At 43.3% G+C, this 25415-nt stretch overlaps 1 protein-coding gene across 1 annotated transcript in view; it reads right to left on the bottom strand.

The window, feature by feature from the left end:
• The window catches only part of CLPB (caseinolytic mitochondrial matrix peptidase chaperone subunit B), a 152126-nt gene that overhangs the window by 99396 nt on the left and 27315 nt on the right, over positions 1-25415 (bottom strand). The window contains exon 3 of the mRNA XM_023209529.1: positions 20274-20360. Within this exon, the coding sequence (XP_023065297.1) occupies positions 20274-20360 (87 nt within the window). The remainder of the gene's footprint in view (positions 1-20273; positions 20361-25415) is intronic.

Here is a 25415-nt window from a genome sequence, read left to right on the forward strand (position 1 = left end):
AATGGGAAGGGAAAGACAGACTATACTACAGAAACAGTAGGGACTTCAATATCCTACTTTCAGCAATGGACAGGTCATCCAGAAAGAAAATCAATAAGGAAATGTCTGACTTAAACTACACTTTAGACTAAATGGATATAACAGACCTATACAGAACATTCCATCCAACAGCAGTACAACACACATTCTTCTCAAGCACATGGGAACATTAAAGGTCTCCCCTTACATGCATCTCCTTAGTCCAAATTCCAAGATTAACTACTATTTATAGATTGGTAAGTTTCCTTCCAAACCTTTCCAATTACAAAAATCACTCCAGTGGCTGTGTGAGAAGAGGGAGTATAACCAGAGGCAGGGGCTCCACATGTTAGCTTCCTTTCTTCTTCCTGCTATTTATGTAATATTCCTACTAATACATTGTTTTCCCTTCTAATAAAAAAAGGGCTCATGTTCACTATAAAAAAAAACAGAAAATACAGATAACCAAAAGAACCAAAAGAAGAAAAGGTCTTAGAACATATAACATCTTTCCAGTTTCTTCAACTGATATATACACAATTTTATTTATAAAAATGGGATCATGTATAAACTTTCTCTCTGAATGCACATAAATCCTTTCATGTATTATATGTCTATTCCATTGTTTTACCGGCAGGGCACAGTAGCTCATGCTTATAATCCCAGCACTTTGGGAGGCCAAGGTAGACAGATCACCTGAGGTCAGGAGTTCGAGACCAGCCTGGCCAACGAGGTGAAACCCTGTCTCTATTAAAAATACAAAAATTAACCAGGCATGGTGGTGTATGTCTGTAATCCCAGCTACTTGGGAGGCTAAGGCAGGAGAATCGCTTGAATCCGGGAGGCGGAGGATGCAGTAAGCCGAGATTGAGCCACTGCATCGAGCCTGGGCAACACAGCAAGACTCCGTCTCAAACAACAACAAAAAAACCCACATTGTTTTAAATGGCTATACAGTATTCCACTATAAGACTATTCCATGCTTGATTTAAGCAATCCCTATTATAAAACAAGATTGTTTTAAATATTTTAATAACATAATATTTCTGATTTTTCCTTTGGATAAATTCATATGAGATAAAATTTACATCAAAAAGTACAAGCATTTTAAGGGTTTTGCAAAAAGACTGTATTAATTTCTATTTTCACTAGCAAAGTATGCTGTATGAGAGTAAGTGCTGTGCCTTCCTTTACCAAAATAGAGTGTTTTTTTTCTTTTTTTTCCAGAATGTGTCAATCTGGAAAACAGAAAATAGAATCACACTGCTCTTTCAATTTGCATTTCTTGATTACTGGTGAGGATGAATTTTGAAAAAAATATGTTTAGCAGTCAGTTGTGCTTCTTCTTCACAAATCCCTTATTAAGGTCCTTTGCCCATCTTTCTCTTAGGGTGTCTATCTTTTGCTTACTAACCTTCAAAACTGCTAATGCTTCTGCTAGCAGAAGTGGTAAGCATTTCAAACTAATTACTTATCGTAACTATTAAAAAGCCAAACTATAGTTTGTTTTCTCTTCCTTGTTAGTTTTTTAGTATTTGTAACCGGTAATGTTGATGGTTTCCCATGTACCATTTGGTTTGAATTTCATTACTTTCAACAGGCACAGTATCTGATTCAATTACTTGCAGAATGAATAAATTCCACCAACTTCCATGCACACAAAGATACAGTCCTTACAGGTAAGCCCAAAACCAGACTCCATCTCCTACGTAGCAGTGGTTCTTCTATATGTCACTTAATATAGTTAAGTGAGTCTTCTGTGCCTACTCACCTTACCTAAAATAACTTTTAAAATTACCTTCAAGGGTAATTTATCCAGCATATGAATTAAGATTTCTTTTTTTTTTTTTTTTTATTATACTTTAAGTTCTAGGGTACATGTGCATAACGTGCAGGTTACATATGTATACATGTGCCATGTTGGTGTGCTGCACCCATCAACTCGTCAGCACCCATCAATTCATCATTTATATCAGGTATAACTCCCCAATGCAATCCCTCCCCCCTCCCCCCTCCCCATGATAGGCCCCAGTGTGTGATGTTCCCCTTCCCGAGTCCAAGTGAGCTCATTGTTCAGTTCCCACCTATGAGTGAGAACATGCGGTGTTTGGTTTTCTCTTCTTGTGATAATTTGCTAAGAATGATGGTTTCCAGCTGCATCCATGTCTCTACAAAGGACGCAAACTCATCCTTTTTTATGGCTGCATAGTATTCCATGGTGTATATGTGCCACATTTTCTTAATCCAGTCTGTCACTGATGGACATTTGGGTTGATTCCAAGTCTTTGCTATTGTGAATAGTGCCGCAATAAACATACGTGTGCATGTGTCTTTGTAGTAGAATAATTTATAATCCTTTGGGTATATACCCAGTAGTGGGATGGCTGGGTCATATGGTACATCTAGTTCTAGATCCTTGAGGAATCGCCATACTGTTTTCCATAATGGTTGAACTAGTTTACAATCCCACCAACAGTGTAAAAGTGTTCCTATTTCTCCACATCCTCTCCAACACCTATTGTTTCCTGATTTTTTAATGATTGCCATTCTAACTGGTGTGAGATGGTATCTCATTGTGGTTTTGATTTGCATTTCTCTGATGGCCAGTGATGATGAGCATTTTTTCATGTGTCTGTTGGCTGTATGAATGTCTTCTTTTGAGAAATGTCTGTTCATATCCTTTCCCCACTTTTGGATGGGGTTGTTTGTTTTTTTCTTGTATATTTGCTTGAGTTCTTTGTAGATTCTGGAAATGAGCCCTTTGATGCAAAAATCCTCAATAAAATACTGGCAAACCAGATTCAGCAGCACATCAAAAAGCTTATCCACCATGATCAAGTGGGCTTCATCCCTGGGATGCAAGGCTGGTTCAACATTCGCAAATCAATCAACGTAATCCAGCATATCAACAGAACCAAAGACAAGAACCACATGATTATCTCAATAGATGCAGAAAAGGCTTTTGACAAAATTCAACAGCCCTTCATGCTAAAAACGCTCAACAAATTCGGTATTGATGGAACGTACCTCAAAATAATAAGAGCTATTTATGACAAACCCACAGCTAATATCATACTGAATGGGCAAAAACTGGAAAAGTTCCCTTTGAAAACTGGCACAAGACAGGGATGCCCTCTCTCACCACTCCTATTCAACATAGTGTTGGAAGTTCTGGCTAGGGCAATCAGGCAAGAGAAAGAAATCAAGGGTATTCAGTTAGGAAAAGAGGAAGTCAAATTGTCCCTGTTTGCAGATGACATGATTGTGTATTTAGAAAACCCCATCGTCTCAGCCCAAAATCTTCTTAAGCTGATAAGCAACTTCAGCAAAGTCTCAGGATACAAAATTAATGTGAATTAAGATTTCAACGAGAAATGAGAAGGGTCTCTAAGCAGCTAAAACCTGTCTAAAACTCATATATTTAATTCATAGAAGAGTCTGTCAGGTTCTCATTTGGAGACTATTTACTCTCAGTTTATACACAATTTGGATTAAGATTGGCATTAGTTAGTCTTCCTATTTCCCAGAACGTTTAAAGCCAAGAGGGTATAATAAGGCAGATACAGATAGGCAAACTAATTGAAAGCACTGCAAAACAATGTCTGATAGAGAAGTAGTATGGCACAGAAGTCAAGAAAACTGGCTGTAAAATCTGGGATGAACAGAGCATCAGAATGAATAATGACAGTAACGGATTATAACCCACTAATTATATATAATTATAACCCACTGAGTAAAATAAGATTCTCCGTTGAAGTCCACATTGAAAATTAATAAATAAGTAAATCGGAGAGAAGGGAAAGTTCTGTCTTACTATAGAATGAAAACTAATAATTGTAGAAGGAATGATGAAATTAGAAAACCACCATTTTGTGGCCTCATAATAATTATTAGGGATAATAAGAGTATCTAGCTCATCATTGTGTTAATACACATAAAGTAGCTTAGAGCAATGTCTGACACATAACAACTGCTCAATGAATGTTAGTTATTATTACTATGTACCTGACCCTATGGTTGGACTGAGAGAAGTCAGGAGACATATGAATTAAGACATCTAAACTGGGAAGACAGCATGACATTTTATAACAAGCACAGAGAGACCTGTGTTCAAATCAAAGCTCTATCATTTACTGATTGTGTGTTCTTGGACTAGTTACTACACCTCTGGGCCTTCATTTCCTTACCAGAATAATGGAGATAATGATGGCTGCCGTGCAGGTTATAAGTATGTAAAACTCCATAGTGCCTGACACATTAAAAAAAAAAAAAAAAAGCTCCACAAATCTAAGCTCTTTACCCTCTGTTTGTATAATCTTAGCAATAATCACATGAATCTAGGCTGTGATGGGCACCAGATCTATACCTGACCACCCCAGCACTCAATGCTGGCATACTCCTGTGTTAAGAAGGCAGCTCTTCTATATTCTGCACAAGTTGATGTGTGTTAAAATCCAAGTGTCTATCTAAACTCAAAGAGACGTAATTTGGTTAATCCTCAACTGCTGTGTCCAATCACCATTCAATCACACTCCCTCCCATGGCATGCTGTCCCTCCAGGCAGCTAGTGTCACTAACTGTGCTACCTGGGCCTCTCCAGGTTCATGAGTATTGATTCCATCTGTCCAATTTGCAGGCTGTAGGACGTGTCCAAGCAACCACGTATGTTGCCCTTGGTCCCGGAGGGCAGACAGTGGTCTGGCAGGGTGGGGAGAAGAGAGTGACTAAGATCGACCCTATGGCTGCTAACCCAATCAAAGGGAATGGGCAATTCACTTCACAAACTTGGAGGCCAAAGGGGCTAAGCATCCAAGACAGTGACTCATCCTGAAACCTCAGAGAAGATTCCCTTAACTTTTTGTTTGTTTGTTTGTTTTTGAGACAGAATCTCACTCTGTCGCGCAGGCTGGAGTGCAGTGGTGCTATCTCAGCTCACTGCAAGCTTCGCCTCCGAGGTTCATGCCATTCTCCTGCCTCAGCCTCCTGAGTAGCTGGGACTACAGGCATCCACCACCATGCCCGGCTAATTTTCTGTATTTTTAGTAGAGACGGCGTTTCACCATGTTAGCCAGGATGGTCTCAATCTCCTGACCTCATGATCCGCCTGCCTCAGCCTCCCAAAGTGCTGGGATTACAGGGGTGAGCCACCGTGCCTGGCCCTCCCTTCACTTTTAATAATACTCAAAAGGCATCAGCACCACTGTGGGGTATAGACAGGGCTAAAGAAACCATGGCTGCTCAGTAGCCAACAGTGGCATCAAACACCTTGCCATACGGCCAGTAGGTTTTTTGTTCAACAGCCTTCATGTACTTATAAAGCATCTAACCCAGAGCCCCAGTGGGGTCAGGCCCTTCTTGGAGAAGCCAGCCCAGATCGGGCTACAGGGCTACAAGAGTATGATTCACCACTAGCTTTGATCACCAAAAGAACCTCACTGAAACTACAGCATATAGCATACAGCAGGGCAGAAACAGAGTAGGAGGCTAGCTGGGTTAGAGAAATCTAAGGCAAGGATGGTGAAAACAGGCTTAGCAGTAGGCCAACACCAGGGAGTGCCAAGAAGTTCACAGTCAAAATAAAATCAAGGTCCATACACCAGGCAGCAAAGGTGTATATGAGGGCAGAGGTCAAGAACTAGAGGGTGGGGCAGAATAGATTATAAACCAAGTGAGTAGCCAGAAACCAAGGATTACACTGGTACCAAAAGTCAAGGCAAGGCAAAAGCAGCAGCATCCAGGAGCAGCAGTAAGGAGACAATGGAAATGGAATGATTTCTGCCTCTTTTGTTTTCTGCTGAAGCAGAAAGAAATCCCCAACTCAAAACAGCATTTGGGAGAAGGTGACTTACATGGGGAGAGGATGGTGAGTCAGCCCCCCTGGCTGATACACAGAATACAGAGTGAGCAATAAGAACCGAATCTGATGGCACAGAGGAAGGTAGGCACTGCTACTGGAGCTGATCCATTAAAGGACAATAGGACAATAGCAACTTCTCCTTCATTCTGGTGCTGGCATACTGGCTGCCATATGGTAGGTTCTGGTTTCACTATTACTGTCTTAAATTTGAGTAGCTGGTACCAAATGGGCTGTGGTATAAGGTTAGGCCTTCACGGTCTTAACAGTTGGATTAAAGGAGGCAGAGTACACCAGGCCACTCAATTATGTTTTTCTGTATCAGGAAACACCTCCACTTAAAGGAATTACTCCACAGACACTCACTGGGTAAAGGCTTAAGAATATCAGCAATTCTCTGGCAGGCATGGTGGCTCATACCTATAATTCCAGCACTCTGAGAGACTGAGGCAGGAGGATCGTTTGAGCCCAGGAGTTTGTAAGACCAGCCTGGGCAACACAGTGAGATCCTATCTCTTAAAAAAATTTTTAAATTAGCCAGGTGTGGTGACACATGCCTGTAATTCCAGCTACTCGGGAGGATTGCTTGAGCTCAGGAGGTCAAGGCTACAGTAAGCTGTGGTTGTGCCACTGCACTCCAGCCTGGGCAAAAAAAAAAAAAAAAGAAAAAGATTATTAGCCATTCTCTCAACCAGCTAAAGATTTGGCCTCTCATGGTAGTACAACCCTCAAAGGCTAGGGATAATCTCCAGATACCCTATTACCCTTACTAATTTGGGGAAGCAGAGAATGTCTATGGCACAAGTATGTTATATTCACTTCCCAATGTTGACTTTTATTCCCTCTTTTATGCTAGTTTTCTTTGTCTGCACAGCACCCAGTTCTCACCTTTGTGGTAGGTGACCCTCATATCATATCATGATGGCCTGCTTACTTTTATTTGCCTTTCCCGTTAGACTATGGGGGCAATAAAATTCCCTTCACTTCCCAATACTGACTTTCAGGTGGTTAACAGTCTGTAGGAACACTTTGCCCCAAATAAGGTTTTGACAGAAATGCTAGGATCAGAAAGCCCAACAGGCCATGCGCAGTGGCTCATGCCTATAATCCCAGCACTCCGGGAGGCTGAGGCAAGCAGATCACTTGAGGCCAGGAGTTGGAGACCAGCCTGGCCAACATGGTAAAACCCCGTCCCTACTAAAAATACAAAAATTAGCTGGGTGTGGCGGCAGACGCCTGTAATCTCAGCCAACTGGGAGGCTGAGGCAGGAGAATCACTTCAACCCAGGAGGCAGAGGTTGCAGTGAGCCAAGATCACACCACTGCACTCCAGCCTGGGCAACAGAGCGAGACTCTTGTCTCAAAAAAAGGAAATAGAAAAAAAAAAAGAAAAAAGAAAAAGAAGGCCCCCCAAAAATGAGGCAAGGATATGAACAGCCTAGAGGAGGAAACTAAAAAAAGATTATTACTAGGTACATAAAGAAAATCTTCAAGTTCATTTGTTATTACAGAAATGCAAATTAAAATGAGATATCACTGTAAATTCAACATATTGACAAATGTTAGACAGCTGAAAAATGGCAAGTGTTGGTGAAGACATGAGGATCTGGGACTCTTCATGCACTGTTAGGGTACAGACTGGTGCAGCCATTCTGAAAGCCAATCTTGTAGGACTTCATTAAAGCACTTTACCCTATGACCAAGCACTTCTGCTCCTGACTATATAATTCCCAGAAAAATTCTTATGCAGGTCCATAAAGGGCAACACAAGAAATGGTTCATCCCAGCATTCTGTGGCAGTGGGGAGTTGCGGGCCATCAAGTGTCCACCACTTGGGGGATGGATAAGGTAAACGTGGTAGTCACACACTATGAAACACGATGCAGCAGTTAGAAGCAACAGGCTGGATATACATGCAGCAACATAGAAGGATGATTTTTTTCAAAAAGGGTTGAAGTCCTATCTCTTTTATTTACATATTAATTGAACCTGACCATTTGTTCCAGAAGTTAATCCCTTTCAGGGAGTCTCTCAATTATAGAAGTCCTCATTCCTATATGATCCAGTAATCTTTGGGGCTGAAACATTAAAGACCCAGTGAAAACAATGAACTCCCTGAAGTACACCAAGGGCCATCAAAGATGCCACCTCCTGTCCCCTCCCTCAGTTAGTTGGTGTTCATTCACCTTCAGGGCTCCTTGGTGACGCCATCACCAACTCAACTGAATCTTCTCTGATTCCCAATCTGAGTCCATGCTCTTTCTCTTTGTCTGCACAGCACCCAGTTCTCACCCCCATGGTAGGTGACCCTCATATTGTATCATGATGGCCTGCTTACTTTTATTTGCCTTTCCCACTAGACTATGGGGGCAAGGGCCATGTCTCAACCTTATTTCCCAGCTCCCTGCCCAGTGCCTGGATCACAGATGTTTTCTGAATGAGTGCATGAATAAACAAATGAAAGATGAATAAATGAAATCACTATTTTATTTGATGGAACACGGGAGAGAAAGATGGACAGCAGCTGTCTCTGCCCTGCTCAGCCTTCTCCCACATGGAGGTCCCAACTAGGCTGCAGGTGGTTTAGCTGTGGAAAACCTCTATCTTCCTCTTCTGAGTAGTAGCTCCTTCTTGGGCTACAGAAAGTTCCCAGACAAAGCTGAGGAAATGAACAGGAGGGTGGTCCCTAAGCGGCAGTTCCTGAGATTCATGGAACTCCCTTTGGAGCCACAGCGAAATTAATTTGCTGATCAGGCTGTAATTAGATTAAAAGTGGGAGCACATGTAGGAAGGTTGGCTCACACTGACCGTGATGGGCTCTTGCTTTCAGGGTGGTGGGGAGTCACAATAAATAGGAGGGCAGTTACTTCGATCGATGTTTAGGCTTTCTGCTTTCAGTGGCCAGAGGGGGTTGGGGTGCTCACATTGTTTAGGCAAGAGCGAGAAAACCTGTGGTGTGAGCTCAGGCTTGTGTTGGGCCAGGCGCGTGTCAAAGACGGCTGGCGAGCAGCTGGAGTTGGTGAAGCAAGAAGGGCAGTGATCTCAGCTCCAGGTCATCCCTACACAATGTTGAGCTTCAGAAGAAGCTCTCCTAACTCCTCCTCCTCCCCACCCCCCACATCTGAAGCATAGGATCACTGTGATGAGTGTCACGGGTCCCAAGGAGAAGACAAAGAGTGACCTCTTCTCAACTCAGTGCACACCTCGATGAGGGGAGGAAGCGAAGAGGTCACAGTTCAGGAAGTCTGCTGGAAAGTCAAATGAGTTGTGGCTCATTCAGTAACCTGGTCTCTGGCTGGTCAGGAAAGCCGGGTGGCCCAACCAAAGGCACTAGCATTTGTTAAATCTACAAGTCCTGTGGCATGGGGACATGAGCTGAGAGGAAAGAGGGCAGGGAGAACAGTTTTCTTTTTAAAGCCAGATTCCTAAGGAAATGAATTAAAGATTGGGTAGGAAATAAGGTACCTGTATAGAAAATGTGCTCCAGTTTCCTCAAATGAGGATAATTTTTATTTATTTGCCTCAAAAGGCAAAGATCAATAATTATAATAAAGCGGCCACAGTATGTTAGACACCTTATATTCACTATTTCAGATCCTTATAACAACTTGCAATGAGGTACCAGTCCTATTTTATAAATAAGTAAACTAAGGCTCAGCAAGATAATATGAGTTACCCAAGTGTACACATTAAATAAGCACAGGAACCAAGAGTCGAATCCAGGTCTGTCTGAGTCTAAACTTGGTGTAGATTCCCCTAAACCACACTGGCTCTCACCCAGCTGACCATCCATTAGTCTGTCTTATTATCCCATAATTACTAAGCCCTTACTGCATAGTACCAGGTACAGTGATATTTTCAGATGGCAGTTAAAGCAAAGCAGGTCATAGCAGCTAGCTGGGATAAGAAGGAGTCTGTTTGAGATGGACAAGGGTAAAATCAGTGGTGAACCCGGACAGAGGTGATGTAATTAGGGGCAAGGCTCAAGGAAGGCATGGCACGTTAAGCAGATGGCCAGGGAATCAAGATCACCCACAACAGGGTTTCCAAGATAATCCCAATTTTACATCTTCAGCCTAGTTCTAAATACACTTCCATGTCTTTCAATTTGTGGTTCATAATACATGCTCACCAAACCTAAGGCCAGTGTGGTCAGGCCCTAGATGTTAGAACTTATTATAGTATGGACCCAGACTAGGCTCTCTCTAGGCAAATGATCCAGAACAGTATGATCAGGCTGGCATATCTCTTAGACTCGGGTGAAAGTAACAATAAAAAGAAAAACAATATTAATAACAGCAGCAGATACCTACTTATGCACTACACTAAATAGTTTTATGTGCACTTTAATCTTTGCAACCACCTTATGCTGAGGTAGGTGCCACTGTTATTCCCATCTTGCAGTTGGGGAAGCTAAGAACTGTAAGAGGCAGAGCGAGGTCTTCAACTCAGGCAGTTTCACTCCAGAGCCCCTATTCTTCACTACCATAGTATACATAAGTAGACTGGATGCTCCCCAAAGCAGGGACTGTGCCTTGACTATTTCCATCTCCTCACACATAGAGTCTATACAGGGCAGTCAATATTTGTTGAATCAATTCACTTCTGGGGCCTGATGTTGCATAGCAGACAACATATTGGGTTTTTAGTCAGCTTCTAGGCTTTACTTTTAGTATTGCTAAGTTTTGCACGTTGGGTTTTACAGTTGGTTTTTATTTTAATTGTTGACCCATATACTTATCCCTGTTAGTTTTTATCAACACAGATTTAACCATTGCTCTAGCCCACTGAGGTATTATTTAATGTCCCCTATTTTTTCACCCAATATATTAGTACCTCCTCAAGCTTCCTTTACTCTGTTGGAATTTATCAATGACCTCAATGAAATCAGTGATATAAAATACTGAACAGGACAGGGCCCCATGGCTCACCACTCAAGCCTGCTCTCTAGTCTGATGTCCATTCATACATAAACAATGAACCAGATCATTTACATTTATTAGTCTGACTATACTATTTTTTACATCATAATTTTACTCATATAGATGTCATTAGAGACATCCAAATATCTTACTAAATGCCAGAAATCGTACCTACTGCCGACCCCTGACCCACCAGCCTGGCAGCTCTGTTAAAATCAGCAGCCTATGAGGCCGGGCGCGGTGGCTCAAGCCTGTAATCCCAGCACTTTGGGAGGCCAAGGCGGGCAAATCACGAGGTCAGGAGATCGAGACCATCCTGGCTAACACGGTGAAACCCCGTCTCTACTAAAAATACAAAAAACTAGCTGGGTGAAGTGGCGGGCGCCTGTAGCCCGAGCTACTCGGGAGGCTGAGGCAGGAGAATGGCGTAAACCTAGGAGGCGGAGCTTGCAGTGAGCCAAGATCGCGCCACTGCACTCCAGCCTGGGTGACAGAGCAAGACTCCGTCTCAAAAAAAAAAAAAAAAAAAATCAGCAGCTTATGGTACAGTTGTTTTTAAAGAAGTCTCTCGCAGAAGAGGTACAGGACTAGACCATCTCACAGTTCCTAGAGATGGAGCACCCTCCCCTAAGCAGCTGAACTGAATGAACCCTGGATGCTCTCCTATCCCCAACTGCCACTCTCCACGAAGACAGCACTGAACACAGAAACCCAGAACAGAATAGAGCATTGGGCCCAGGAAGCGTACCCTGAGACTGTCAGGTTAGGCAAATGAGCTGGCACTGATTTCCAGGGAGCAGTGGCTTGAGTTGCCTGGGGTTGAGGCATGTGTCTGCCAAACTACGGGTGCATGCTGGAATTGGAATATCATTACCACAAAACAGGATTATCTTGAGCAACGATTCCACATGGGATTAGAAATGACTCTTTGTTACTCAGAGATAATCGGCCATAGCAATAGGGGTAGGAGAAACGTCAAGCCCAGCACACTTTTCTGGGGGCACGGTGCTGGCATTCTGGGCACTTGGCCAGCACCCTCACCCACCCTTCTTTGCTGGGGAATACTGGGTACTGTCCTGCACTGGGCTGGTGGCCACCTGTAACAAAAGCCAGCCTATATCAAGGTACCCTGCTCAAGCGTCCCATGTTCTAGGGTTCCCTGCCAGTTGCTCCTACTAGCATATCTCTACTTTCCAACTTTGTGAGCCTATGCTCACAATGGTCCTTCTGGAAATGCTCTCCCCCTACTCCCTATGTTACCAATCAAATCCTGTCCATCTTTCAAGGCCTGACTCCTCTGAAAGGGCCTCTTTTCATGATGCTGCCTCTACACAGCATCATCTCCTTCACAGCACTCTACGTTTTCTTCTCTGTGGCACTAACACATTCTGCCTCATTCTCCAAAGTGGGACTTTTATCCCTTTTCTGACTGTCAGCTTTTTGAGAACAAGGAGAGTGGCTTGTCTGTTTTTACATTTCTCAAAATCCATCTAATACATCATGGGTCATCAAGAAACCCTGATAGAGCCGACTTGACTCCTGGTCCCAGCATCCTTTGGTCCATCCCATAGCCTTGCTCCCTGCCCCTTCCTCCATAGGCAGTGTAGTTCAGTGGAAAGAGCAAGGGTTTGGGGTTCAGAAAGACCCAGCTTCAAATTCTGGCTCCTTCTTTTACTAAGTGGACAAACTTGGGCAACTCTGAGCTTCATTTTCCCTATCTGTAAAATAGGAATAATAATCCCTCCCTTTCAAGATTGCCCTGAGGATTAGACCCAACATGGGAAGTGCTTGACATGGGCTTGGCACACAGAAAGCACCCAATCAACTATTGCCATCATCATTACTACAGTCAGGAGATCACACAGCACAAAGCCCAGCCTCCTTGGGCAGAAGGAAGCCCTACTCTACAGCATGAAGCCAGACCAAAGAGTAGGTTAGAAGACAGAAAAGGCTCTACGCCCCTAACTTCCACGTGGTTGGTTAGGCTCCCTAAGGACTTATTTTCAAGCACAGGTACACTGGTACTCTACCTGCCCCACATATAGCTAGCCAGCAACGAAGGAGAGCCTCCCAGGGAGGCTGCCAGGGGTCTAGCTGCAAGAGCAGCACCTGCTCTTCGCTCTAAGAACACGCATGGAGCTGTTGGGGTCCACAAAGGAAGGCCTTTAAAACCTCTTCTGTAGGACAGCAATCTGGCTTAGGCTATTGTTTTTTTAAAGACAGGGTTTAATGCACCCTCTCCCCTTAGTAAGGCAGAGGGAAAATAAGCAAATGCTAAAAATAAATGACTGCTGTGAGAGGGAATTGAATGGTCTTCAGCCAAGGATGGCAGCACTTTAAAATTAACAAAGCCCAGGTACCACATCCAGGAAGGCCTTGGCAAATGCGTGTTATCCACTCATTAGCTCAGTTCCTCAGGGACCCTGGCCAAGCAGGGAAGGCAGTGCCGGGAACCAGTCCTTCCGACACTGATGAAATGCACTCGGGGAGAAAAGGCAGAAGGAGGGAGGGAGACTCTTGTGGGGAATTTCAAACAGTTCTGCTGTGCTTCATGCTCTGCCTTGCAGTTCTCACCTTCTCTGAGGCAGGGGCTTGCAAAAGCCACCACCAAGCCCAAGCAGGATCAAATCAAAATCTCCCCACACCAGCCTCCCTTTTCAGGATCTTTGGTTCCTGAAGCACCACAATGGCCTCACTATATAGGTGGTCTCCCTGCATGACAGTCCAGAGATAAGGAACCCAAGAATGGTGGGGGAGAGGCAAGCTCCCAGTCTGTACCCTCAACTTTCTCCTTGCTGGAATGAAGAATCATATACTTTATGAATTTATACAAGTCCACTGTATACTACTCATAAAGTGAATTTATCACTATTCATCAGTAATTACACTTCATTACATCACTGATAGTAGGAACTGACAAATCTTCATTCCCTACTAAAAATCAGAATGCATATCACTCTAATGTGAGATATCATCAACAATAAGAATTCACAACATTCCAGGTGACCATTAACAATATGAATTAATTTTGATACTACTAACATAAATTCTCAGTATGCCACTGGTCACAATTAATAATGAAAATCAAGAGATGGATGACAGCTTTTTTAAAAGTTTTTAAAGTCAGTTTACTGAAGTAGCATTTACACATCATAAAATTCATCCTTTTCAAGATACATAATTTAATGAATTTTGATAATTATATACACTCATGTAACCTACATGATAATCAAGATATGGAATACTTCTCCATCATCCCCCAAAGTTCCTTTATATTCTCCTCCCATTCCCAAACACTGGCAACCACCAGTCTGATTTCTGTCCCTAAAATTCTGTCTTCTCCAGAATGTCATATACAAGGAATTACAGAGTAGGTGGTTTTTTGTGTTGGTTTTAGCTTAGCATGGTGCTTTTGTTGTTGTTATTGTTTGTTTGGCTGTTTTCACTGTATGGATGTACTACAATTTGTCCATTCACCAGTTGATAGAAATTTGCGTTATTTCCAGTTTTTGGTGGTCATGAATAAAGCTGCTATAAATATTTACATACAGGTATTTCTGCAGATGTATGTTTTTATTTCTCTTAGACAAATACCTAGGAGTTGCTATTGCTGTGTGGTATGGTAAATGTATACTTTACCGTTATAAGAAACTGCCAAAGTGTTTTCCAATGTGGCTATACCATTATGCATTCCTATCAGTGATTTATCAATATTGTTCTGTATCCTTGTCAGCCCTTGGTATTGTCAGTTTTCCTAAATTTTAGCTACCGTAGTAGGTATGTAGTGGTATCTCATTGTGACTTGAGTTTGCACTGAGTATATTTTCATGTGCTTATTTGCCACCCATTTCTTTTTTGATGAAGCATCTGCTCAAATCTTTTGCCCATTTAAAAAAATTTGATTTTTTAAAATTATTGATTTGTAAGACTTCTTTATATGTTCTGGGTACTACTGCTTTATAAGATAGATGTTTTGACATCTTTTTTTATGAATTAGAAATTATAAGAATCTAAGTCATACAATTTTTCTTCCAAACCACTATCCTCTGCACATATACTGTAACGAAGGGACTAGGAACGACTTAAACTTCCAATTTACAAATATCTTAGTGCTGCTGGAACAGAGGGCCAAGGAGTACTTAAAACCTGCTAAAACTCATGAGACTATTTTTATCTCCATTGTAAGCACCTAACAACACTAGAGCTTTAAGGAAAGCTATATCTGGAGAAATGACTGTCCTATGAACAGCTTTTGGCCCCCCAGGCTCTGCACCTCCCAAAGCCCTGTTCTGGTCCGCCAGACTTCTGGAATGGTCAACAGTCGTCACACTTCATTGCTGGTCATTGTTCACTGGGAAAGGTAGGAGGCTCCCAATCTATCCCTCAGTGGAAGAGCAAATAGCGGAGCCTGTGGCTGCTTGGACATCAAAGTTGAGCAACAGGCCTGGCAGGCCCTGCCTCTCCGCCTACACATCCTGCAAATGCCATCTGAAGGAGCTTCCCCAAGGGGGTCATGACTTTCAGCTTGTCATAGCACACATCAAAGTTTGCACCACACACGAACTGGGTGCATGGGTTCGAATCAAGTCGCCCGAGAACGGATACTCAGCCATTGTGTCCAGTTTTAATCCTGTGTTTTCCCAAGTAATTAAGCCTTCTTGCTTATGAACTTGTGACTAAGTAAAGCATCACCGAGAGGTTGTAACATCAAAGTGCCTTCCACCGTCTGTCCATGTTTGGTAAAATTGGATTTCTTTCCCTTCTTAAAGAAAAACTAATTGAATTTAGCTGAAGGCTGTGTATATTTGCACAAGCCGGTGAAGGCTATGCTAAGTCACAGTGATCATTCTGGGACTCTGTGGCTTAGCCTTTAGCTGGACTGGGTCAGAGTGCAATATAGAATGAGACACCCAGACTCAAGCTAAACAAGTGCCTTGTGGCATGAGGCTTATAGAGGACTCACTGTGGAGAAGGGGGCCAGACCCCCAGTGACTATTCCTTGAGTCAATACTATACCTAAGCTGTTACTAGGGCTGGCAAAAGGATTGTCCTAGTAGAATGTTGGTAAAGCTTTGGCAGCACGGCTACTGAAGACAATGGCCATCACATTACTCAAGTCCTTGATGTTGGCAGTCCAAGTAAGCTTCTTAAGGCAAAAGCTGTGACTGCTTATTCTCTGAATTCCTGATAGCCTAGCACATTAGCATCTGACACCACACAGTTTTTAAATATGTTTGCTGGATATACATAATGGTAATATATATATTATAAATATAATAATATAAACATATATATATATATATATAATATACAAAGATAGAACTCTCTGTATCCCTTTTTTGCCCAATCAGGAAACTTCAACCTAAAGTAATACTCAATTTCCCTAATTACTTAATTTACAGAAAATACAGGATGGTCCCATTCATGTTAAATTTGTACATAAACATATATATAATAACAATTTCTAGATGGAGGGAATTCAGGTGACTACTATTTTCTATATGATTTTTACAAAAACAATAAATCTATTTTCAGAAAAGAGAATCTCTGGTTCAATCTTTATACAATTATCTTTCCTTTAACCAATATGATTTCTGATCTTGATCCAGTTTTCCCTCTCCAGTGTATATTTATATTTGTATTTTAATTTAAGTCACTTCAAACTCTTTTTGGAAATAAAAGGAGAAAATAAATTATAAATTAAACTATTGTACATATTTTAAAAATGTAGTTATATAGCACTGTTATTTCCTATTCAAAACTAAATAAAAAGTACATATAGATCTAGAAATTCATAAGACGTTAAGCTCCTTAAGGACAGAGACTATTGTATTCTATATCCCTAAAGACTTAACATATTATTAAGCAGCATTAGCGTGAAATGATTGGGCTACTCTGAGGATCTCTCTCTTGAGCTTGTGGCTGCCTGCATCCTAAAGGAGGTGAAGGTTCTCCGTTTTCAGCCTTGAATCAAGGGTGCTCCCCCTCTATCTTCCCTTCATCAAAATCTAATTCAAAGGTGGTAGCATTTCAGGCCCGACCAATATGATTCTGGAAGGATTTGGTGATTGATTATATGAAAACCAGTACAGTTCTACTAAGGGAAAAGCTTATTGGCAGATTGTGCTGGTATGGATATGATAATCCTTCAAGACTACTGATAGCGCACCTTAACCATGAGGCCTACTCACCCTGACCAATGTACTCCTGGTATTCCCTTTTTAACAAGTTCTACTTTTCCTTTTTCCCATGGCACTTCTTATCTTCTAATATATTATATAATTTACATATCCATTATACTCATTGTTTATTGTCTACCCACGCCTTTCTCTACCAAAGGACCACAACTAATACAGAAAGCAGCTCTATGTGAGCAGGGATCTTTGTTTTTCATCAATGTTATTTCAAGGTCATAGAACAGTACGTGGCAAACAGTAGGGGCCAAAAAAAATTATGTGATATGAATACATAAATCCAAGCCAAGAGTGTGCCATTTTCAGTAAAAATCTGTCCTCCCTGGATAGTGGAAGGAAGAGAAGCTCACGAAATGGATACTTAATTAGTCCTAGGAACCAAAGCAAGTAAATACAAGCCAACACTCTCACTTTTCTCAACAAGCATCACTGATTTGCTAACAGCTCTGGATAAAGACAGAGCAATCAGTTAAGCCAACAACTCATTAGATTCAAAGAGATGTGTCCCCAAAAGCACATCTACTAGCCAACTGATCACTAATTGACAGTATTCTTAAGCATTGTGTTGTTTCCTATTCAGTCTCCACCTTGAAAATACTACACACAGAAGGGAACACACCTCTCCACCTCTCCTTCTTTAGCACCACTGGCTGTTTCTTGCAGAGGGAAACACCTACAAGCTGGGGGAAAAGACTGGTGCATGTGGTGAACTACCAGTGGCATAGAATAACACGTGTGTTTGTGTACAGAGATCTAATGGGGCTTCAGGGACTAACAACCCACCATTTATAACCTGTAGCACATACATTACCTTATTTGATTCTCAAAAGAATATGGTGAGAATCTACTATGCTGCCACATTGAGTCCCCTCACACCCTTTGCTTCGATAGTATCCCGCCGGGCGCGGTGGCTCAAGCCTGTAATCCCAGCACTTTGGGAGGCCGAGACGGGCGGATCACGAGGTCAGGAGATCGAGACCATCCTGGCTAACACGGTGAAACCCCGTCTCTACTAAAAACTACAAAAAACTAGCCGGGCGAGGTGGCGGCGCCTGTAGTCCCAGCTACCCGGGAGGCTGAGGCAGGAGAATGGCGTGAACCCGGGAGGCGGAGCTTGCAGTGAGCTGAGATCCGGCCACAGCACTTCAGCCTGGGTGACAGAGCGAGACTCCGTCTCAAAAAAAAAAAAAAAAAAAAAAGATAGTATCCCATACACACTGCTCTGAAATCACTGATCATACTATACTATGTCTCTTTATTGCATTTGTTTTCCCCATTAGACTGCAAACTCCCCAAGGTCTCAGATTCTGCAAACACGAGCCCAGGGCCTGGCTAAAGGCAGATATTTACTTAATGTTCATAGAAATAATTAATTTCTGATGAAGAAACAGGCTGTCCATGGAGCTCTGAAATTCAATTAAGGCTTGGAACCAGGACTGGACTCTAGGTCTCAACTACAAAGCCCATTTATATCAATTTTGCTTTTAAAGAATAGGTGCGCCAGGCACGGTGGCTCACGCCTGTAATCCCAGCACTTTGGGAGGCCAAGGCAGGTGGATCACAAGGTTGGAAGATCGAGACCATCCTGGCCAACATGGTGAAACCCCGTCTCTGCTAAAAATACAAAAAAATTAGCTGGGCGTGGTGGTGTGCGCCTGTAGTCCCAGCTACTTGGGATGCTGAGACAGCAGAATTGCTTGAACCCAGGAGGCGGAGCTTGCAGTGATCTGAGGTCAGGCCACTGCACTCCAGCCTGGCAACAGAGTGAGACTCCGTCTCAAAAAAAAAAAAAGAAAAAAGAATAGGTGCTTGGAGCTAAAGAGAGCAAATCAGGAAACTGAGTGACTGAGAATAAGTCCACAACAAAGGAGCAGAGAAGAAAGACCCATCTCATGTACAGCTAACTCTCAGTCTGAGGCAGTACTACCTCTATATCATAAAATCCCAGTTACATTTATTCTTTCACACTTACAATCTTTTCACAGGTGGCCAGTATGCCTTAAACACCTACTTGCAGTAAGAATTGAAATTGGTACCTCCAACTATCAATTTCAATGGCTGTTACTAAAGCACCCAGTCTGCTTTCTTTGAAAATATCCCTTTTTGCTCTTATTTAATCAATTCTTTCGAACAATCATAGCTAGAGCAAACATGTACTTCATTCCAGCACTTCCAGAATTATACAGACTCCAAGGCAGAAATCAGAACAGACTGAAATGTAAAGGCAGCATCAGCACTAGGCTGGTATCTGGCATCGGGAGGTAGCAATGAGATAAAGTAAAAAACACAGACCATGGCTGGGCACAGTGGCTCACGCCTGTAATCCCAACACTTTAGTAGGCTGAGGGTGCAGGAGCACTTTGAGACCAGGAGTTCAAGACCAACCTGGGTAGCATAGTGAGCCCCTATCTTTAAAAAAAAAAAAAAAAAAATTAGCCCAGTGTGATGGTGCTTAACTGTAGTCCCAGCTACTCAGGAGGGTGAGGTGGGTGGATCACTTGAACCCAGGAGGCCGGGGCTGCAGCGAACCATTGATCATGCCACTGCACTCCAGCCTGGGTGACCAAGCAAGACTGTACTTCAAAAAAACCCCAAAACCCAAAAACACGGATCTTACAGGCAGCCAGACCAGGTTGTAAATCCTGTCCATGTGACACAAATAAATCACTTTATGTCTTTGGGTTTCAGTTTTCTGAGCTACAAAATGAGCATTACATATTTTGTGGAGTGATTGTGAGAATTAGATAACTCACTACACAAAGTAAACTATTTCAATCTTCATACAACAGCTACAACCCTGATAGGATCGGGGAGGGGACAGGAAAATAGCACAGCCTCCAATGGGAGGGAAAGAAGTCCCCCATCTTTCTTAGTTTCCATCAGAACCTCCAAAGAAAAAGCCCCTGGAGGAGCATTCACTGGGGACAGTAACTGCAGACTTCTCAAGATCAACAGACGGTGGTTAACAGAACATGACAATAACTTGCACCTATACACACAACCACTGACAACAGGCTTCCGAACATTTGGTTGCTACAATAATGCAAATGACTTGCCTAAGGTCACAAAGCCAATGACTGAGGGAGCCGGGATTCAAGGCTACATCTTTCCTGTCCACAGCTACTATACAGTCCAATGCACCAGGCAAGTCCAGTACCTCCATCTGAATCCATTTCCCTGCCTCTGGAGAAGACAGCAGGGAGGCATACCAGGTGGGAGAGTGTTAAGGAGCAAGGTCTGCAGAGATCTGCCTAAAGGAGCCCTGTGTGGAAGGAGGTCTCTCACCTGTTGTTTCGGTTGATGGCTGCCACCATGAGTGCTGTCCAGCCAAGTCTGTGCTTTGCATTGACATCTGCACCTTCTGACAACAGCCTAAAACAAGACAGAGGAATATTTTCAGTGTATGGCTTATCATGGATGTAAAAGTAGAAAAAACCATAGAAAAAATGACACAGTCAACAAACAGAGGCTGAATGAGTCGGGCAATAGAGGCCTTTGAGGACTACATTCCCAATCTCAGCTCCTCTGGCCATTCTGCCCCATCAAGGCTTCCCCTACCTTTCTTCTTCCCTTAAGTCAGTCCGTCCCCCTTGTTATCTTCCAAACCCTTTGAGAAAAGAATGGTCCCTCCTTATCTTAATACTCTGACACTCTCACTCCCTTGGTCCAGAATGCTCCCTCCCTGACCCTTTGCCTATTTGAATTCTCCCCTCATGCTAGTTAATACAATCCTTATGGCTTGTGGACTCCTGAGAAGGAAGCCTTCCTTGACTCATCCAGTGCACAGCTCTTCCTTAATTTCCCAATGCTAGGAACAGAATGCCTAATGACATGTCTTATCTAGGTAGTTTTCAGTTCACAAAATGATCACATTCCTCAAGTTTATCTGTAATGTGGTTGTTTGGAAATTGAAAATCCTTCAACCCAAGGAAAGATGGAAACAATAGATTAGGTTCCTAGGAGAGTCCACACAGACCCTACCGGAATCTATATGCCAGTGCCTAACACATTGTAGAAGCTCAATAATTGTTAAATAAATTAACAAACACAGAATTTAAAGTATCCCACTAAAAGTTTGAATTTTGGCTCCCAGGAACAGGGGGACCAACAATGTAGGGGTGGGTAAATAGAATGAACTGAGCACCTTCTACAAGCAGGAACTACCCCAGGTACTTTACATTCATGATTCCATGTACTCTTTTTTTTTTTTTTTTTTTTTATTATTATACTTTAAGTTCTAGGGTACATGTGCATAACATGCAGGTTTGTTACATATGTATACTTGTGCCATGTTGGTGTGCTGCACCCATCAACTCGTCAGCACCCATCAATTCGTCGCTTATATCAGGTATGACTCCCAATGCAATCCCTCCCCCCCCCCCCCCCCATGATAGGCCCCGATGTGTGATGTTCCCCTTCCCGAGTCCAAGTGATGTCATTGTTCAGTTCCCACCTATGAGTGAGAACATGCGGTGTTTGGTTTTCTGTTCTTGTGATAGTTTGCTAAGAATGATGGTTTCCAGCTGCATCCATGATTCCATGTACTCTTGACACCACCTAAGGCGCTAAGAGTAATTGCCTCTTTTCAGGGATAAGGTAACAGGCTCACTTAGGTGAAATGAAATGACTTGCTTAAGGTCGCACAGCTAGTTAATGGGCAGTGCAGTGACTGGTTGGCAGTGACTCTAAAGCCAGGCTCCACCTCACCTCACCACCCTTCCTCCAGACAGAACCTGGCTCTAGATAACATGAAAGACAAACACTACACTGATTTCAGTGAATCGGTATGACATGCACTTGGTCCTGTGCTAGAGTCTGGATAACGATGAGGAGAAGACACGGCTCAAAACAGCATATCAAACAACACAGTGCCAAGAAAGAGAGGAAGGGGTTTGGGAAGCTAGGAGGCTGTTTTTCAGTGGGTTCTAGCCAAAGGATGGAGAGTCCAAAGGCTTGGGTTTGAGTCCTAGCACCACTCTTGTGCCACGATCTATAGTAAATGTCCCTACAGACCAAGTCAAATAAAATCTCTGTGTTGCTGATGTTAGCAGGTAACTAAGGCTTGAGAGGATGATGAGAAACATCATGTACTAAGGCTTCTCTCAAATACTTTCAAAGGTACTATCAAAGCCCAAGGGGGAGACAGACCACAGAACTGCACATCTACTGAGTGCTATGAATGGGACTTTGGGTTGCAGGTGCACAACAAGGAAATTTAACCCAGTCTCAGTGGCCGAAAAGGCCTCTCTGAGGAGGCGCTGATAAAGGGGAACTGGTCAAACAAAAGGGGGTGAGGGAGGGGAAGGAGTATTCCAGGTAGAGGCGGTCCTCCTCACCCGGAGCAGACATGGGGTACATGAGACCCCCTGAGATGTTTGGTATGACTGGGGCACAACATGTGAGGGGAGAGTATTAAGAGAGGTTAGGAAACCTTCCCTTCTTACCTCTAGTTTGGAGGATTTATTCTGGTGAAGGTCTCTTACTATATATAATGTTAAACTTCTTTTATGCAGAAACAATTTTCTATGGCCAAGAATGTTAAAGAAGCTAAGAATCCTGTCTAATTTACAAAACCTCTTCTCCTCGTTTAGCAGGCCACGTGATATGGTAGAGAGTGCGTGGTTCTGACCCTATGATCCTGATGGGATGGCCTCGCTTCTCTGACCCTCAGTCCAAAAGGCTAGAAAATCAGGATAGACTGAAGAAAATCAGAGGCTTCTGAGGCAACAAACTTGAATTGTGTCTTGAAGAAGGGAAAGAGTTTAGAGAAGTGGAAGGAAGTGCCCGTCAATCAAGGCAAGAAACAGGATATGACTGCGAAGCAGGAAAGGAACATTCAGAGACCATCAGACAGCTCCATCTGGGTGGAAGTTCACAGCAGAGAAACAGACAGCTGCTGAGGTACGCAGAGCCAACACAAGGCCTCAAATGTCAGACTAGGAGGCCGAGGCAGTAGGCATAAACTTTTCGAGCTAGGGGCTCTTTTGCGACTACGACTGAATTTCTTCCAGAAAAGTGCATAGGAGCACACACACTCAAAAAAATTTTTTTTACATATAATGATCAGGTGTTCACAGCCCCCATGAAATCAGTAATGGAGACTAGGATAAAAGCTCAGTTTAAAGGTTCAACAGATTCCTGGCATGCGTGCTACTGTCCTGCACTGCCACGTCTAAGAGGGATATCACAAATCTCTCCCAGTAGCTCTTGCTGTGGAGCCTTTGAAAGAGCCTCAGAACCCTCTTCAAGGACAGGCACCGTGGCTCACGCCTGTAATCCCGGCACTTTAGGAGGCTGAGGCGGGTGGATCACAAGGTCAAGAGATCAAGACCATCCTGGCTAACATGGTGAAACCCCATCTCTACTAAAAATACAAAAAATTAGTCGGGCTAACTTCATTAAAATTTAAAATAGAAAATTCATTAGAATTCAATAGAAAATTGTGGAAGCAGCACTGCTCTAGAGGTAGGGCTGAAGAAAGATTGAAATGCCTCCTCCTACTACCCCTCAAGGGCTAAGTGCAGTCTAATAAAAAGAAGTGGACGAATAAAGGGTGTTGGAGTAAGTCAGACCTTGATTTGAATTCTGATCCAGCTAGATAACTCTAAGCAAATCAACTCTAATTTTCAGTCTTCTGACCTTTGGGATAATAATCTCTAATATACAAGATCCCAGCCTTGGGCATATAGCAGGTATTCAATACAGACCCTACTATCCTCTCACTTCCATCATTTTGATGGAACAAAGTGTTGCACTCTCAAGCTGGTAGTGGCAGGTTGGCCAATACCCAGGGATTCTAAGATGTGATCACACAGGATGACCTAGATAATTCAGCGAGGCTGGCTCCAGGTGCTTTGTTCATTCATTCAGCAATGAATCTCGGGATTCACTGAATCTTGGGAGAATGAGGAGACCTGGGTTCTAGCTCTAGCTCTCCCACCTACTATTCTAATGCCCTAAAGGAAGGAACATCATCTGGCTAAGCATCAGTCTCTTCATAGGTCCACTGAGGATCACAATCCTCCCAGAGTCACAGGAGTTTCAGGAGGCGGCACTGAAACATGAAGGAAAGGGCTCTACAAACCTGAGCGGCCATTCAGAGGAGGAAATCTTGATGTTCTTCAGTGAGACTCCAGTTTTTCAGCCCTGCCCAGCTTCTTGACTGAGCATCATTCTTTGCAGTCTCTTGGGGCTGAGGTGTAATGGAAAAAAAGCAATAACCCTGGAGTCCAAAGGCTAGAGTTCAGATTCTAGCTCTGTCATTTACTCGCTATGAAATGGAAGATATTAATCCCTCTTGTGCAAGGTGGTTTTAAGGATTAAAACAGAACTTCATAAGGAGTGGTGGCACCTGGTAGATCAAGAAAGGACCGGGCTAGGTGCAGTGGCTCACACCTGCAATCCCAACACTTTGGGAGGCCAAGGTGGGTGGATCACGAGGTCAGGAGACCAAGACCATCCTGGCTAGCATGGTGAAACCCCATCTCTACAAAAAATACAAAAAATTAGCCGGGCGTGGTGGCGCACACCTGTAATCCCAGCTACTCGGGAGGCTGAGGCAGGAGAATCGCTTGAACCCAGGAGGTGGAGGTTGCAGTGAGCTGAGATGGCGCCATTGCACTCCAGCCTGGGTGACAGGGCGAGACTCCACCTCAAAAAAAAAAAAAAAAAAGAAAAGAAAGGACCACAAGAGAACTCAACCACAAGTAACTCTGAAAGAGCTGGGTAGGCGCCTCCCCTGCCTCCCCTCTGTGCAGAGCAGCTCAGAAAGTTGGGATTTCACAAACCAGGTCTCCTGCATTTCACTGTGTTGCTTTGCAAGTGAATGCCCAGTGGGCAGTCATTTCAAAGTCCTGGGCCAGCTAGGGGGCGGGCTGCCCACTGAGAGCGGCTGAAAGGGCCTTTGAGGCCTGAGAAAGCCACCCTTGCTCTCCTCTGTGATTTTCACCAATGGGCAAAATGTGGCAAGTGAATTAATCTCTTTTAAAAAGAGCAATGCTTGTGACAGAATACAGTATCTCCGAAAAGCTTAGGATTCCATCATCCCTGAGATGATGAGTAGAATGCTTAATGCAGGCTGCCACTCAGGCCAGAGCAGCCTGTGTCCAGGGGCTAGGGAGGCAGGGTGGGCATGGTGGGCCTTTCTGGGCTCACTCCAGACTTGTGGAAGGCCCTTCCCTAATGAACTAGGTCTCCTTCTTGGCAGGGTAGCAGTAGGTGACCCCTATCTGGGGACTGCCCAGGGTAGTAGACACAAGAGTAGACCACATTAGAAGTCCAGGGTTGAAGCCAGGCATGGTGGCTCACACCTGTAATCCCAGCACTTTGAGAGGCCGAGGCGGATGGATCACCTGAGGTCAGGAGTTCAAGACCAGGCCAGCCAACAAGGCGAAATCCCGTCTCACTAAAAATACAAAAATTAGCCGG

The sequence above is a fragment of the Piliocolobus tephrosceles genome, chromosome 13 (assembly GCF_002776525.5).
Source record: "Piliocolobus tephrosceles isolate RC106 chromosome 13, ASM277652v3, whole genome shotgun sequence".
NCBI classification, from domain to species: domain Eukaryota; kingdom Metazoa; phylum Chordata; class Mammalia; order Primates; family Cercopithecidae; genus Piliocolobus; species Piliocolobus tephrosceles.